At 45.3% G+C, this 14,941-nt stretch overlaps 1 protein-coding gene across 1 annotated transcript in view; it reads left to right on the top strand.

Annotated features, from left to right (window-relative positions):
* MUC16 (mucin 16, cell surface associated) overlaps positions 1-14,941 on the top strand; it is a 71,849-nt gene that overhangs the window by 14,096 nt on the left and 42,812 nt on the right. The window contains exons 8-17 of the mRNA XM_047776965.1: positions 5-72; positions 2,891-3,063; positions 4,036-4,071; positions 4,293-4,358; positions 7,610-7,734; positions 8,204-8,271; positions 9,789-9,961; positions 10,286-10,321; positions 10,582-10,644; positions 12,397-12,456. Of these exons, the coding sequence (XP_047632921.1) occupies positions 5-72; positions 2,891-3,063; positions 4,036-4,071; positions 4,293-4,358; positions 7,610-7,734; positions 8,204-8,271; positions 9,789-9,961; positions 10,286-10,321; positions 10,582-10,644; positions 12,397-12,456 (868 nt within the window). The remainder of the gene's footprint in view (positions 1-4; positions 73-2,890; positions 3,064-4,035; positions 4,072-4,292; positions 4,359-7,609; positions 7,735-8,203; positions 8,272-9,788; positions 9,962-10,285; positions 10,322-10,581; positions 10,645-12,396; positions 12,457-14,941) is intronic.

Here is a 14,941-nt window from a genome sequence, read left to right as displayed (position 1 = left end):
CTAGCTCAAGCCCTTGTTCCAGAACAGCAGCATTGGACTCCTCTATTCTGGCTGCCGATTGACCCTGCTCAGGTGAGAACTCCAGAGTAGACCTGCAGGCAGTGTGGAGGGAGACCATGAGCTAGACCTTAGCATCCCGCACTCTCTATGCCAGTCATCGGACCACCAGCCCTCACCCTGTCTCACACTGTGTGCCCCACCAGAAGATGCAGAATCCTCTTAGACTCTCCTTCCCTGGAGATAAGGTTGAAATTTGCAGAAAGATCTTTCTTCTGGAACTCATCAAGAAAACAAATAATCTGGAGTTCCTGTTGTGGCTCAGTGGTAATGAACCCAACTAGGATCCATGAGGTTGCAGATTCAGTCCCTGGCCTCGCTAAGTGAGTTAAGGATCTGATGTTGCATGAGCTGTGGTGTTAGGTCACAGACACAGCTTGGATCCCATGTTGCTGAGGCTGTAGCATAGACCTGCAGCTGCAGCTCTGATTTGACCCCAAGCCTGGGAACTTCCAGATGCTTCGGGTGCAACCCTATACAGACAAAAAGAAAACACATACTCATGTCAGCTTCACCATTATAGAGCAGCAGTTTTCAACTAGCAATATCTGGAAACATTTTGTTGTTGTCACAATTCAAGATCGAGGGTAACAACTGGCATATAGTGAACGAGGCCAAGGATGCTGCTAAATATCCTGAAATGCACAAGATAGTCTCCCAGGGCAAAAAATTGTCTGGCCTGAAATGTTCATGGTGCCAAGGTTAAGAAACTTCATGGTAGAGGATATAAAATTAACTCTCCTGCTGTTGTCACATTTTTGGCTAAGGATCGGCCTGTCTGTAATATCTAGCAAGTCTTCCTTTCTCCTGCTGTCTCCCCACAATTACCAAATCCTGCTTTCTGACTGCTCAGAGGCAGACTTGTGATGTCTGCCCATCTGTCTCCATTGAGCAGTAAAGCACTGTGGTTATTTGGTTTTATTTGGTATCTGGCAGGCCTATGTTCACATCCTAGTCCTCTTACTTCAAGGCTGTGTGACCATGACAAGTTAGTTAACACCTCTGGGGCTCAGCCTTCTCACCTGGCCATCAGAGTCTCTCAATTTGCTTTTCCGCAGAACAGATTTAGCCCAGGATTCTGCTAGATGACAATTTGATCTGAATTCTGTTAAGAGATTCTCCTGCCTGCACTGGGTCAGCTGATTTCAGATGAAGCTCATTCATGTGTCTGCAGTCAGCTGCTGGCTGGGACATCACAATTCTCCACCTTCTCTTATCCTCCAGCAGGCTCATCTTGGTTCATAAGTAAGCTCACAGTTCCACGAACAGTGAGAAACGACAAGCCCTAATGCCCACCTACTTTCCGAGTCTCCGTTTGCATCACATTTGCTAATGTCCATTGGCCAGTGCAAGTCACGTGGCCAAGCCCAGATACAAGAGATGGGGAAATAGACTCCTTTTCTGATTTATGGGAAGAATTTGTGGCCATCTGTGTCAGCACAGTGAGGATGAAAATGAAATGTGCTTAGCAAAGGACCTAACATATAGAGAACATGCAGTAAATTATTCATAACCTTTTCTATATTCAGGTACTAAGAATAACTCCAGCATGTGGAAACCCCCATAGGTATACTTGGATCACATTAGCCCAAGTATGAGATCTCCTAGTCACTGACCATTTGTCTGAGGATGGAATGCTCCCAGCTCCAAGAACAGTCACTGTTGCCCTCCAGCCATAATACAAGGTTTTCCCCTTTACACTGGCCCTGAGATTTTCCTGATCCCACGCAGCCCCATTCCTACCTCCACCCTCGTCTGGCTGGTTGGCCTCACTGTTTCCTTCAGAAGGTTTAGTCTCTCTCACTGCAAGCTCCATTCATCAAGAACTTTAGCCCTATTAATATGTAGTAAAAATGGCTTCCTTGTATTGAGCTCTTACTAATGCTAAGTACTGTGAGGTCTGTACTATTACCTCATTTGACAGATGAAAACATTGAGCTACATAGACGCTGAGAGACTGATCCAGAGTCAGCCAGCAGTCAGGTGGCAAAGCTGGGATTTAGGGAATTTGACAATGCCTTTTTTAACCTTGTTGAATTCCCAGATTCCTTCCTTCCACTCCTGCTGTCATGCTGCTATTGCTAGGGTGTTTAATGCCTTGCTTTGATTATCTTTTATTTATTTATTTTGTCTTTTTAGGGCCACACTGTGGCATATGGAGGTTCCCAGACTGGGGTCCAATCAAAGCTGTAGCTGACAACCTATGCCACAGTCACAGCAACGTGGGATCCATGTCTGCAACCTACACCACAGCTCACGGCAACACCGGATCCTTAAACACAGAGAGAGGCCAGGGATTGAACCTGCATCCTCATGGATGCTAGTCGGGTTGGTTAACCATGATGGGAACTCCTGATTATCTTTTTTTTTTTTGAGGACCATACCCGTGGCATATGGAGGTTCCCAGGCTAGGGGTCCAATCAGAGCTACAGCTGCCAGCCTACACCACAGCCACAGCAACACCAGATCCGAGCCATGTCTGTGACCTAACCACAGTTCATGGTGACACAGGATCCTTAACCCACTGAGCAAGGCCAGGGATCGAACCTGCAACCTCATGGTTCCTAGTTGGATTCGTTTCCGCTGCTCCACAATGGGTACTCTTCCTGATTATCTTTTAAAGTTCAGCATAAATGTCAACATTTCTAGATGCTCCATCTTCTGTGTTTAGGGGCCTTGACGGCCTCTTCATTTCCAACTCTCCCTCAGCACCAAGTCCATTCCAGGCTACCCACCAGTCCTCCTGCTTTCTCAGCCACCTCCCTCAATGAGGCTTTTTAGCATCCCTACCTAGAATCCCCACCTCCCCATCCCTGTGTCCCTCCTTGTCCAGGCCTGAGAAAAACGGAAGAGCCACTGGAGTTGATGCTGTCTGTACTTACCGTCCTAATCCCGTGGGCCCTAAACTAGACAGAGAGAGGCTGTACTGGGAGCTGAGCCATGAGACCCATGGTGTCACCCAGCTGGGCTCCTTCATCCTGGACAAGGATAGCCTCTACGTCAATGGTGAGCATCCTTTTTGTAAGCAGAAGTTGAAGCTGAGAATCTGACCCCAGAAGAGATGGGACTCTCCAGTTTGCCACAGTACCCGTCCCATATATAGTTTTTCACTTGCGTAATCTCCCTTGATGACTCAAGGAAGCCCATAGGCTCTTGAGTTTGCAAATCCTTCTCTTCCCTTTGCATCTTGCATTCCAGGACTGTGATTTTTCTTTTTTGGCCACCTCGAGGTATATGGAGTTCCCAGACCAGGGACCAGATCCAGCCGCAGTTGGGACCTACACCACAGCTGTGGCAATGCTGGATCCTTTAACCCACTGCACCAGGCCAGGGATAGAACCTGTGTCCTGGCTCTGCAGAGACACTGCTGATCCAGTTGCACCACAGCAGGAACTCCTAGGACTGTGATTTATATACTTGTCTGAGCTGTTCCCTTGTAGCATAGCAGGTTAAGGATCTGGCATTGTCACCGAAGCAACTGCCATGGCTAGGGTTCAATCCCTGGCAGGGAACGTCCACATGCCATGGGCATGATACAAAAAAAAAATCTTATATACTTGTCTGAGGTTCAAAGACTTTCTTTAGGTCGAAACTATGGCTAGGATCTGATCCCTGGTCTGGGAACTCCATATGCTGTGGGTGCAGGGGAAAAAGAAAAAAAAAAGAGTTTGGCCATTCATCTTTCATCCAACATCTCAAAATCCCCACTAGAGACTGTAAAGCACAATTTTGGAACCTGTGTTCTAGAAATGTTGATATAGTTATCTTCTCAAGTTGCAAACCCATGAAGACAAGGACTGGGTCTTTGATTTCTCAGCCTTTTAAGAACAAGATAGCATATTTCCTAAATCATAAGTGTGGCACTGTGCAGACTTCAAGTCTCTGCCAGGGGTAGGGGTTGGTGGTGCTCGGGCTGTGTGTATCTTGGATGTCCCTTTCCTGCTTTCATCCCAATCCTGTCTCCTTTCCTCATTACAGGCTACACCCAACGGACCTCAGTCTCCACCACCAGTGGTGAGTACTTGGGACTCCCCAGTGACCATGATCGATAGTCCCCCTTGTGGGCAACAACGGATCCTTTCATCCAGAGCCTCAAAAAGAGGAGATGCCAGAGGACTTGATGGTCTCACTCAATCCCCCACTACGGTGGCTCCAGCTAGACAAGAGAGATCCATGCAGTGGCCTCCATGCCCCACTCAAAATCCCCATTCTCACTACAGACCATTTCTCCTCAGCTGCTGTGACCTCTGTGCCTTTCCCAGGGACCTCGGTGGTACCAACCCACTTCTCCAGCTCCACTGGTAGGTGATTTCTTTCTCTGGCTCCCTTAGAAGTTTCAACACTAGGGAATTGAACAGACAAGCTGCCTCGAAAAAGCTAGAACTGCCATGGGCCACCCTGCTCTACTTGGAATTCCTCAAGTGCACAGAATGTGACTTCCTCATCTGTTCTGCTCTGTACCCTCTTGGTGCCTCAGTTTCCTCATCTGCCAAGTGAGAATAATACTGCTTCATAAGGTCGTTGTGAAGGTTAAATTAAAATGTGTGTATGCAAAAACACCTAGTACAGGAGTTCCCACTGCAGTGCAATGGGATCAGCAGCATCTCTGGAGCACTAGGATCCAGGTTCAATCCCCAGCCCAGCACAGTGGGTTAAAAGATCCAGTCTTGCCCAGCTAGGACAAAGCTACAGATTAGATCTGATCCCTGGCCCTGGAACCCCATATGCCTGGGGTGGCCAAAAAAGAAAAAAGAAAGGCAAACAAACAAAAAGACAGTACAGGGGGTAACAAAGAATTCAGTCTGACAAATATTTATTGGGCATTTGTTCTGTGCTGGGCAGAGGAGATAAGATGTTAAGTCACCTGTAGTCCCTCCCCTCACCAAGTTTGCCATGTATTGAAAAAGTCCAAAATCCAATGTACAATTATACTTGACAATAATTATAAAAAATATTCATGTTGTTCAGCACTTACTACATGTCAGGCCATGTCCTATTATTATTATTTAGTTTTAACTTTTCGCTTTGGAATGAATATAATAGAGTCACAGGAAGAGGCAAAAATTGTGCAGAATTCCCGGTACCCTTCACCCAGTTTCTCCCCAGTGGTTGACCTCTTGCATAACTATAGTACAATATCAAAACCAGGAAACTGGAGTTCCCGTCATGGCTCAGTGGTTGATGAATCTGACTAGCATCCGTGAGGAAGCAGGTTCAATCCCTGGCCTCGCTCAGTGGGTTAAGGATCTAGCATTGCCGTGAGCTGTGGTGTAGGTCGCAGACATGGCTCAGATCTGGTGTTGCTGTGGTTGTGGTATAGGCCGGCAGCTATAGCTCCAGTTCAACCCCTAGCCTGGGAACTTCCATGTGCCATGGGCGCAGCCCTAAAAAGCAAAAAAAAGAAAAAAATATATATATATAAGCAAACAAAACCAGGAAACTGACATTGTTAAAATCCACAGACCTCAATCAGACTTCCCTAGTTTTATACGTTCTCCCGCATGTGTGAATGTGTGTAGGTCTATGCCATAGGTGCCATTTTGTCACCTAGGCACCACCATGTAACCACCACTGCAAAGAGATACAGAACTGTTCCATCACCACAAAGATCTCATTCTACTCTTTTTTTTTTGTCTTTTTGCCTTTTCTAGGGCCACTCCCGTGGCATATGGAGGTTCCCAGGCTAGGGGTCGAATCAGAGCTGTAGCCGCCAGCCTATGCCAGAGCCACAGCAATGCCAGATCTGAGCCACGTCTGCGACCTATACCACAGCTCATGGCAATGCTGGATCCTTAACCCACTGAGCAAGGCCAGGGATCGATCCCTCAACCTCATGGTTCCTATTTGGATTCATTAACCACTGAGCCACGACGGGAACTCCTCATTCTACTCTTTTATAGTCACACTCACCCAGTCTCACCCTGTCAACCTTTAACCTATTTTCCATCTCTATGATGATGTTCTTGTGAGAATGTTATATAAGCAGAATCATACAACTTGCAACCTTTGGGGACTGGCTCTTTTCACTCAACATCGTGCCCAGGAAATGTGCTTAACCTTCATAATCTCTCTACAAAATATGGTTCTCCACACTGTATCGTAAAATAATTGGAGGTATGGAGATCCTGTTGTGGTGCAGCAGAAACAAATCCGACTAGGAACAATGAGGTTTCAGGTTCAATCCCTGGCCTTGCTCAGTGGCTTAAGGATCCGGCATTGCCATGAGCTCTGGTGTAGGTCGCAGACGCAGCTCAGATCCTATGTTGCTGTGGTTGTGATGTAAGCCAGCAGCTGTAGCTCTGATTCGACCCCTAGCCTGGGAACCTCCATATGCCAAAGGTGCGGCCTTAAAAAATCAAAAAAAAAAAAAAAAGAATTGGAGGTATGGACAGGTTAGGTAACATGCCCTGATCACACGACTGGTGAGGGGCTGAGAGATTTGAAACCAGTACAGAATTGGCCGTTTTGACCATTTTTAAGTGCACAATCTTGTGAACCTATCACCACCATCCATTTCCAGAACTTTTTTCATCTAAAAAGAAACTCCAAACCTCTTAAATACCAAGTACCCACTCCCATCCCCTGGTAATCTCTATTTTACTTTGTCTCGATGAATTTACCTATTTTAGGTACCTTCCGTAAAGGGAATCATACATTATTTGTCCCTTTGTGTTTGGTTTATTTCACTCAGTGTAATGTTTTCAAGGTTAGTCCATGTAGTAGAAATGTCAGAAGTTCATTCCTTTTTATGCTGAATACTGTTGCACTGTATTTGCCACATTTTCTTTATCCGCTTATCTATTAATGGACGCTTAGGGCTTTTCCACTTTTGGGCTATTGTGGATGCTGCTGCTATGAATACTTGTTTTCAAATATCCATGTCCCTCTTTTCAGTTCTATGGGGCACATAGCCAGGAGTGAAATCGCTGGATCATATGGTAAACTCATGTTTAACTTTTTTGGAACCACCAAATTGGTTTTTTTGTTGTTTTTTGTTTGTTTGTTTGTTTGTTTGTTTTTAGTGGCCGCACCCTTAGCATATGGAAATTGCAGGGCCAGGGATCAAATCAGCCACAGCTGGGGCAACATCCGATCCTTTAATCCACTGCACTGGTCCGGGGATCAAACCCATGCCTCCACAGCCACCCTAGCCACTGAGTAGGATTCTTAACCCACTGTGCCACAGTGGGAATTTCAACCAAACTGTTTTCTATAGCAGCTGCTCCAGCATTTCTACCAACAATGCATGAGGGTTCAATTTCTCCACATCCTCACCAACGCTTATTTACTTCCTTCCTTCCTTCTTTCCTCTCTCTTTTTCTTTTTTTTTTTAAATAATTGCAATCCTAATGAATGTGCATATTACTGCATTTAATAGCATCTTGCTTTGCTCCTTTTTCAGCCTTCTGTCTTTGGTCCTAAACTATAGCCCATCTGCCAGCTATGAATCCCTGCTTTCTCAGGGCCCTCCGTTTCTGTCCCTAGAAACTGTCTCAAAGCCTAGCCCAGGTCTGACTCAGAAGGGGCCTCATTTTTCCTTCCCCTGCTGCAGCAGCAACCCTTTTCCTGGTGCCTTTCACCCTCAACTTCACCATCACCAACCTGTACTTCGAGGAGAACATGCAGAGCCCAAGCTCCTGGAGATTCAAGGCCACAGAGAAGATCCTGCAGGGTCTGGTGAGAGCTCCGCCCACTGGTGCCAGCCCCACCCATAACACCAGCTCCACCCACTTCATTCGGCCCCACCCACTGGTGCCCGCGCAGCGCAGTCCAACTATTCGGCCACCAATGCCTCAGCTCCTCCCCACCTCGCTCCAAAGTTCCTTCTCAATTTCTCTCTCCTTTCTTTTTTTTTTGTTTTGTTTTGTTTTGTTTTTTGTCTTTTTGCCATTTCTTGAACTGCTCCTGCGGCATATGAAGGTTTCCCAGCTAGGTGTCGAATCGGAGCTGTAGCCACCGGCCTACGCCAGAGCCACAGCAACGCAGGATCTGAGCCGCGTCTGCGACCTACACCACAGCTCACGGCAACGCCGGAACCTTGACCCACTGAGCAAGGGCAGGGATCGAACCCGCAACCTCGTGGTTCCTAGTCGGATTCGTTAACCACTGCGCCACAACGGGAACTCCTCTCTCTCCTTTCTAATAGCTCGAACCCATGTTCAAGAAAAGCAGTCTGGGATTCCTCTATGCAGGCTGCAAACTAGCCTCCCTCAGGTAAGACTGTCCCCAAGAACACAACCACACTTGTGGTATAGGTATATAATTATATTATTTATAGGTATTATATAAGTATACTGTATACACATACATACATTTATATATGGTGCATAATACATATACGTATATGTGTATATATGTAGTATAGGTATAATATGGTATGATAGATGCTATACCTATATATAATTATACCTATACCATATGTTGATACTGGTATATACATATAGCTTACATTATATATGGTATGTAAAATGGCATAGGTGTAATAATTAGATATAATGTCTAATATATATATAATGTACATAGGTATAATACCTAATATATACATATAAATTATATAGTATATATTGCCATATATGTTAGATATATATGGTATATGTATAATAGATATGATTTTAATATAATTTTACATACAATACACAATATAATAGTGAATACAATATAAAATAAATATATAACAAATCTATATATTATCATATGTTATATATATTATATAATTGTGTTATATATAGTATATCATATAATGGGCATAATAATAATTGTGGGAATTGATGCTTTGAGGATTAAATGGTACAATCATGAGTACAAAATGCTGGGCCTGCTGCATCCTGGTTAATAAATGGTAGTTGTGAAATTCCTGTTGTGACTCAGCCAGTTAACCCGACATAGTGTTTGTGAGGATGCGGATTCGATCCCTGGCCTTGATCAGTAGGTTAAGGATCCAGCGTTGATGTAAACTGTGGCATAGGTCACAGATGCGGCTTGGATCTGGCATTGCTGTGGCTGTGGGGTAGGCTGGTAGCTGCAGCTCCAATGCAGTTCCTAGCCTGGGAACTTCCATATGCCACAGGTATGGGCCTTCTCTCCAGACCACTCAATAGCATGTTGTCTGGGTAGGTGGGTCAATATTATGTAGCTGGACATGGGTGCAGAGACACAGAGGCCTTCTGTTGGACAATTCATGCTTTCCGACAGACCCACCAAAAAGGCATCTCTCAGGCCATCTAGTCCCTGAGTCTCTTTAGAAATGTCCCAGCCCTGCTGGTGCATAGGATCTAGAAAGGGTGACTTTAGCCCTCTGAGGCCACTATTGAAAATTCCAACTTGCTGAAGGAAAATGTCACTGGCCATGCCATGATCACCTGTCTTGAGGCCACTGCTAGCCATTGCTGCATGACCCTAGGCACCTAGTTGGGTCCATGAGGACCTGTGACAGGACTTGGTTGTCATGGCTACATTTGGATTCTTCCAGGATTGCTCACCCACATCAATAGTACCTTCTCTTGTCTCTGTCACATTCACAGACCCAGTGCCTTCAGAGGCTTCTCTCCCAGGCATGCAAAAGGCTTGGAGTCCCGTGATTCCTAGTTATTTGTTTATGGAGGGTGTCTCCCTAAAGGCAGCAGCTTCCTTGTTTAACTAGGGTTTCACAAGTTTCTACCTTGGGAGTGGCAGAGAGAGGGAGGGAAGGATGGAGAGATAGTTGGACCAACCATGTGGTGGTTCTTACCCAGGCCTGAGAAGGATGGGGCAGCCACCAGAGTGGATGCCATCTGCATGCATCGCCCAGACCCTGAAGGCCCTGGACTGGACAGAGAGCAGCTGTACTGGGAGCTGAACCAGCTGACCCATGGCATCACCCTGCTGGGCCCCTACACCCTGGACAGGGACAGTCTTTATGTCAATGGTGAGCAGCTGTGATGTGGTTGGAATCTCTTCTTCCTCACTGGGCAGCCTCTGCCCTCTGGCTGGAAATTACACTCCCTGTCTTGACCCGTGTGCTCTGGACATCACTGATTTAGCAGATCTGGGCTTCATGGTTCCTTCTTAATCTTGGACAAACTCCATCCTAAGGGCCTTCTTTCCTGATGAGAGGGTGCTGATGGAGATCCCCTATAGCCTTTACCCCATGAAACCCTCTCCATTGCACCAGAGTATCCCCGACCGCTATTTGGTCTCCCATCTCTCCCTGAAGATAGATACCCACTATCTTCCATCCCTTTTGTTACAGGTTTTACTCGTCAGATATCTGCACTCATCACCAGCAGTGAGTATTCAGTTGATGTCCTAGCACCCGCCACATCAGGCAGGGAAGGAGCTGACCCTTCTTCATGTCTCTGTGCCCTCCCCAGGAGGGAAGGAGCTCCTCAGATGGCACAATTTATTTACTCCTCCCCCTCAGCCCCAGTTCCAGAGGGAATCCCAGCTCAAGCCCTTCCTATAGCAAGCCCAATAAATAGTCTCTCCTACTGGCATTTCTGCCATGTGAGTGCCTTTCTGCTTTCACTCATGAGGATTTTTCCTCAGCTCCTGGCACCTCCACAGTAGACCGGGTAACCTCTGGGACACTGTCCTTCTCCAGTCCCACAGGTAAGCATTAGTCAATGGCCCATCTATCAGAGAGTACCTGATGAATGTAAATATCTCTGACATTATTCCCTCAAATAAGATGAAAGTCATAGTAAACTTAGTGGTAATGGGTCAATCAACAACCTTTATTGAGTACCTATGCTGTGTCAGGCCCTAGGGATACAGTAAAGAACAGAAAACATTTTAAAAATTGCTGCCTGTAGAGAATTTATACTCTTGTGATAATGATGATGATGGTGGTGGTGGTAGTGGTGATGATGATGCTTGTAATGGTGGCGATGGTGATGATGCTGGTTATGGTGACAATGATGGCAGTGATAATGATGCTGGAGATGGTGATAATGATGGTGATGATGGTGGTGGTGATCATATTGGTAATGATGGTGGTGGTAACAGTGGTGACGATGAGGATAATGATGATGGTGATAGTAACAATGATGGCAGTGATAATGATGCTGAAGATGGTGATGGTGGTGATGATGATGTGGGTGATGATGGTGGTGGTAATGGTAATGATAGTGGTGATGAGGATAATGACAGTGGTGGTGGTAATGGTGATGATGATGCTGGTAATGATGGCAGTGGTGATGATGATGAGGATGATGATGATGGTGATGGTAACAGTGATGGCAGTGATAAAGATGCTGAAGGTAATTATGATGGTGATGGTAGTGGTGGTAATGATGGTGGTAGTGATGATGAGGGTATCGGTGACAGTGATGATGATGGTCATTCTGCCATGTCCTGTTGTTGTTACAGTAAAATCCACATTCTTCATCATGATGCACACAATAGCCTCAGTCTTGCTGCCCTTTCTGACTTCATCTCTTTCCATGTTCCTCTCTGCTCATTGCAACCTAGACACTGCTTTTTCCAACTATATGGAATTTCCACTTGCTGTTACTCTGCTTGGAAATACTTCCTCTGGCTGCTTGTATCCTTCTTCTCATCCTTAATGTTTCAAGGAAATGCAAAGTTTTCATAGGGACCTTGCCTGACTCCTGTATCTAAATCTGACCCTGTTGTTTTTCTAATCCTCCACAGTACTTATCACACTTTCATTGTGCTCATTTACCTGTTTGTTGTCTGTTTCTAGGAATGAAACTTCTTATGGGTCTTGTCTATCCTATTCTGTGTTATACCCCATGTGGGTCATATCAGGGGAGGGTTATTGTTATTGTTGTTGTTTTGTCCTCAGATCCATTCTTCACCCTTCTTGTGCTCTGGTCTATAAAGTAGAGATCCAATCAATTCCTGTAAACTACATTTCCCAGACCCCCTTGCTAACTAGCTTCCTGTTAGCTTCAGCCAATAGAAGGCATTTGTAGAACAGTGGTGGGAAGGGCAGGGGAAGATCTGGGGTGTTTCTTCACCTCTGTTTCTGCATCAAGTCACACCTCCATCAGGGGCTGGCCCTCCTCCATAGTCTGAGCAGTTTCTGGTGTGTCACACTTTCATCCTATTGTTCCGCCAGCTTCTTGACCTGGCTAACCTCTGTGTTATCCTTTCAGGTTTTCCTTTTTTATATTAAATTCCTTTGATTGAAATACCTGACATCAAGTCTGTTTTTCTAACTGGAAATATATATGCCCAGTGCCATGATGCCACCTTCACTCTCAGCTTGAAAAAAACAAGCCTGGCCCAGAACCTGAGGACCAACAGGAAAAAGGTCTTCTGCTTCCCTGAGGAGCCCTGATGGGCTTGAGAAGCCCTCTCTTCTGCCATATTTGCCTCTCTGTGTTTTCTTCCCAGTTTCCATGACCTCTACCATCTCCCCAGCAACTTCTGCAGCCCCAGTCCAGGTCTCTACAGGTAGGAGCTTCCTCTCAGCAGTTTCTCCCTGCAAAGATCTTGTGCACTTGGCCATTGGGGGGTATCATGCCCATCCATTCATTCATTTGTTAAGTATTTATTTAGCACTTGCTATACAAAAGGCCCAGTGATGCTGCAGCAAAGAGAATAAAACGGGCCCTAGTCATAGTTCCCACTGTGGCTCAGCGGAAATGAATCCAACTACTAACCATGAGGTTTGGGGTTCAATCCCTGGCCTAGCTCAGTGAGTTAAGGATCTGGTGTTGCTATGAACTGTGGTGTAGGTCATGTTGCTGTGAGCTGTGGTGTGGGTCACCGACGCAGCTCGGATCCTGCGTTGCTGTGGCTATGGTGTATGTTGACAGCTGTAGCTCCGACTCCTGGGATCCTCCATGTGCCATGGTTGTGGCCCTGAAAAGCAAAAAAAAGAAAGAAAAGAAAGGGCCCTCGTCTTTGATAGGCTTTCAGCATGAAAGATAGACACTAAAGATCTAAAGACATTTTTTTTTTCAAATGGCACACTTTTTAAATTACTCAATGAATTTTATTACATTTATAGTTGTACAACAATCATCACAACCAAATTTTATAGCATTTCCATCCCAAATCCTCAGTGCCTCTCCTCACCCCCCAACCTGTCTCATTTGGAAACCATAAGTTTTTCAAAGTCCGTGAATCTGCATCTGTTCTGCGAAGAAGTTCATTGTGTCCTTTTTTTTTTGATTCCACATGTAAGTGATGTGGAATCTAAAAAGTGACACTATTTGATGTTGGTGTCTCATTATCTGACTGACTTTACTTAGCATGATCATTTCATTTGTTGCTGCAAATGCCATTATTTCTTTCCTTTTAATGGCTGAGTAATATTCCATTGTATATGTGTAGCACGTCTTCTTTATCCACCCCTCTGTCAATGGGCATTTATGTTGTTTACCTGTAAAGACCTAAAGACTCAAGTGTACAAATAAATATTAAATTACAATCAGCATGGTCATGAGGTGAGATTTGCAACTGGGGAGGGGAGGGGCTTCTTTCCTTCGGGGAACTTAGTTTTTATTTCCAGAAAAGCAAGGAACAGCATGAGCTACACGTGCACCTAGCAAATGCTGTCTTACAGGACTAGGGCAGACTCTTATTGGATCAAAAGCCAGCTTCCCAATCTTGGCCTCCTACTGGCCCAGAGTAGACTTCTTTTTCTTTTCTTTTCTTTCTTTTTTTTTAATTATTATTTTATTTTTCATTTTTTATTAGGGTATATTTGATTTATAGTGTTGTGTCAATTTCTGCTGTGTGGCATAGTAACCCAGTCATACATATATATATATGTATATAGATCTTTTTTTTTGTCTTTTTTTTTTAGGGCTACACCTGTGGCATATGGAGGTTCCCAAGTTAAGGGTCAAATTGGAGCTACAGCTGCTGACCTACACCACAGCCACAGCAACATGGGATCTGAGCAAAATCTGTGACCTACACCACAGGTCACAGCAATGCCAGATCCTTAACCCACTGAGCGCGGCCAGAGATCGAACCTGCATCCTCATGGATCCTAGTCGGGTTCATTAACCACTGAGCCATGAAGGGAACTCCTAGACATTCTTTATATATATCTTTATATATAGAGACATTCTTTATATATATGTATATGTCTATATATGTGTGTGTCTTTATATGTGTGTCTATAGACATGTATATAAACATTCTTTATATATATATTTATATATCATACATATATATAGACATTCTTTATCTCATATTATTTTCTTTCTTTTTTTTTTGTCTTTTTGCCATTTCTTGGGCCGCTCCCACAGCATATGGAGGTTCCCAGGCCAGGGGTCCAATAGGAGTTGTAGCCACCGGCCTACGCCAGAGCCACAGCAACTCAGGATCCGAGCTGCGTCTGCGACCCATACCACAGCTCACGGCAACGCCAGATCCTTAACCCACTGAGCAAGGCCAGGGATCGAACCCGCAACCTCATGGTTCCTAGTTGGATTCGTTAACCACTGCGCCACGACGGGAACTCCATCATATTATTTTCCATCATGATCTAGCCCATGGATATAGTTCCCTGTGCTATGCAGCAGGACCACATTTCTTATCCATTATAAATGGAATAGTTTGCTAACCCCAAACTCCCATCTCATCCCTCCTCTCTCCCCTCCCCCTTGGCAACCACAAGTCTACTCTTAGTGTCTGTGAATCTGTTTCTGGAGCCCAACATCTTTAATTTCTGTTTGTGGCCAAAGCTGGGGACTGCATAAAATAGAATCCCCTGCTGACTCCACTCCCCACCCCACTCCATCTCCAACTCCAAATGCATGGTAAATGATCCCCCCAAAAATCCCCCAGTGAGGGCATCCCCTCACTGTTATCCCCGAGATGAGGGGTACCCCTGAGCATACAGGGGTTGTGTCCCAGAGGTCCTTTGCCTTGCATCTGGTCCACGCCTGACTCCAGTCTCGTTTCTCCTCCCCCTCCTCCG

Source organism: Phacochoerus africanus, chromosome 4 (assembly GCF_016906955.1).
Source record: "Phacochoerus africanus isolate WHEZ1 chromosome 4, ROS_Pafr_v1, whole genome shotgun sequence".
In the NCBI taxonomy this organism is placed as follows: domain Eukaryota; kingdom Metazoa; phylum Chordata; class Mammalia; order Artiodactyla; family Suidae; genus Phacochoerus; species Phacochoerus africanus.
This window is presented reverse-complemented; position numbering and strand designations above follow the sequence as displayed.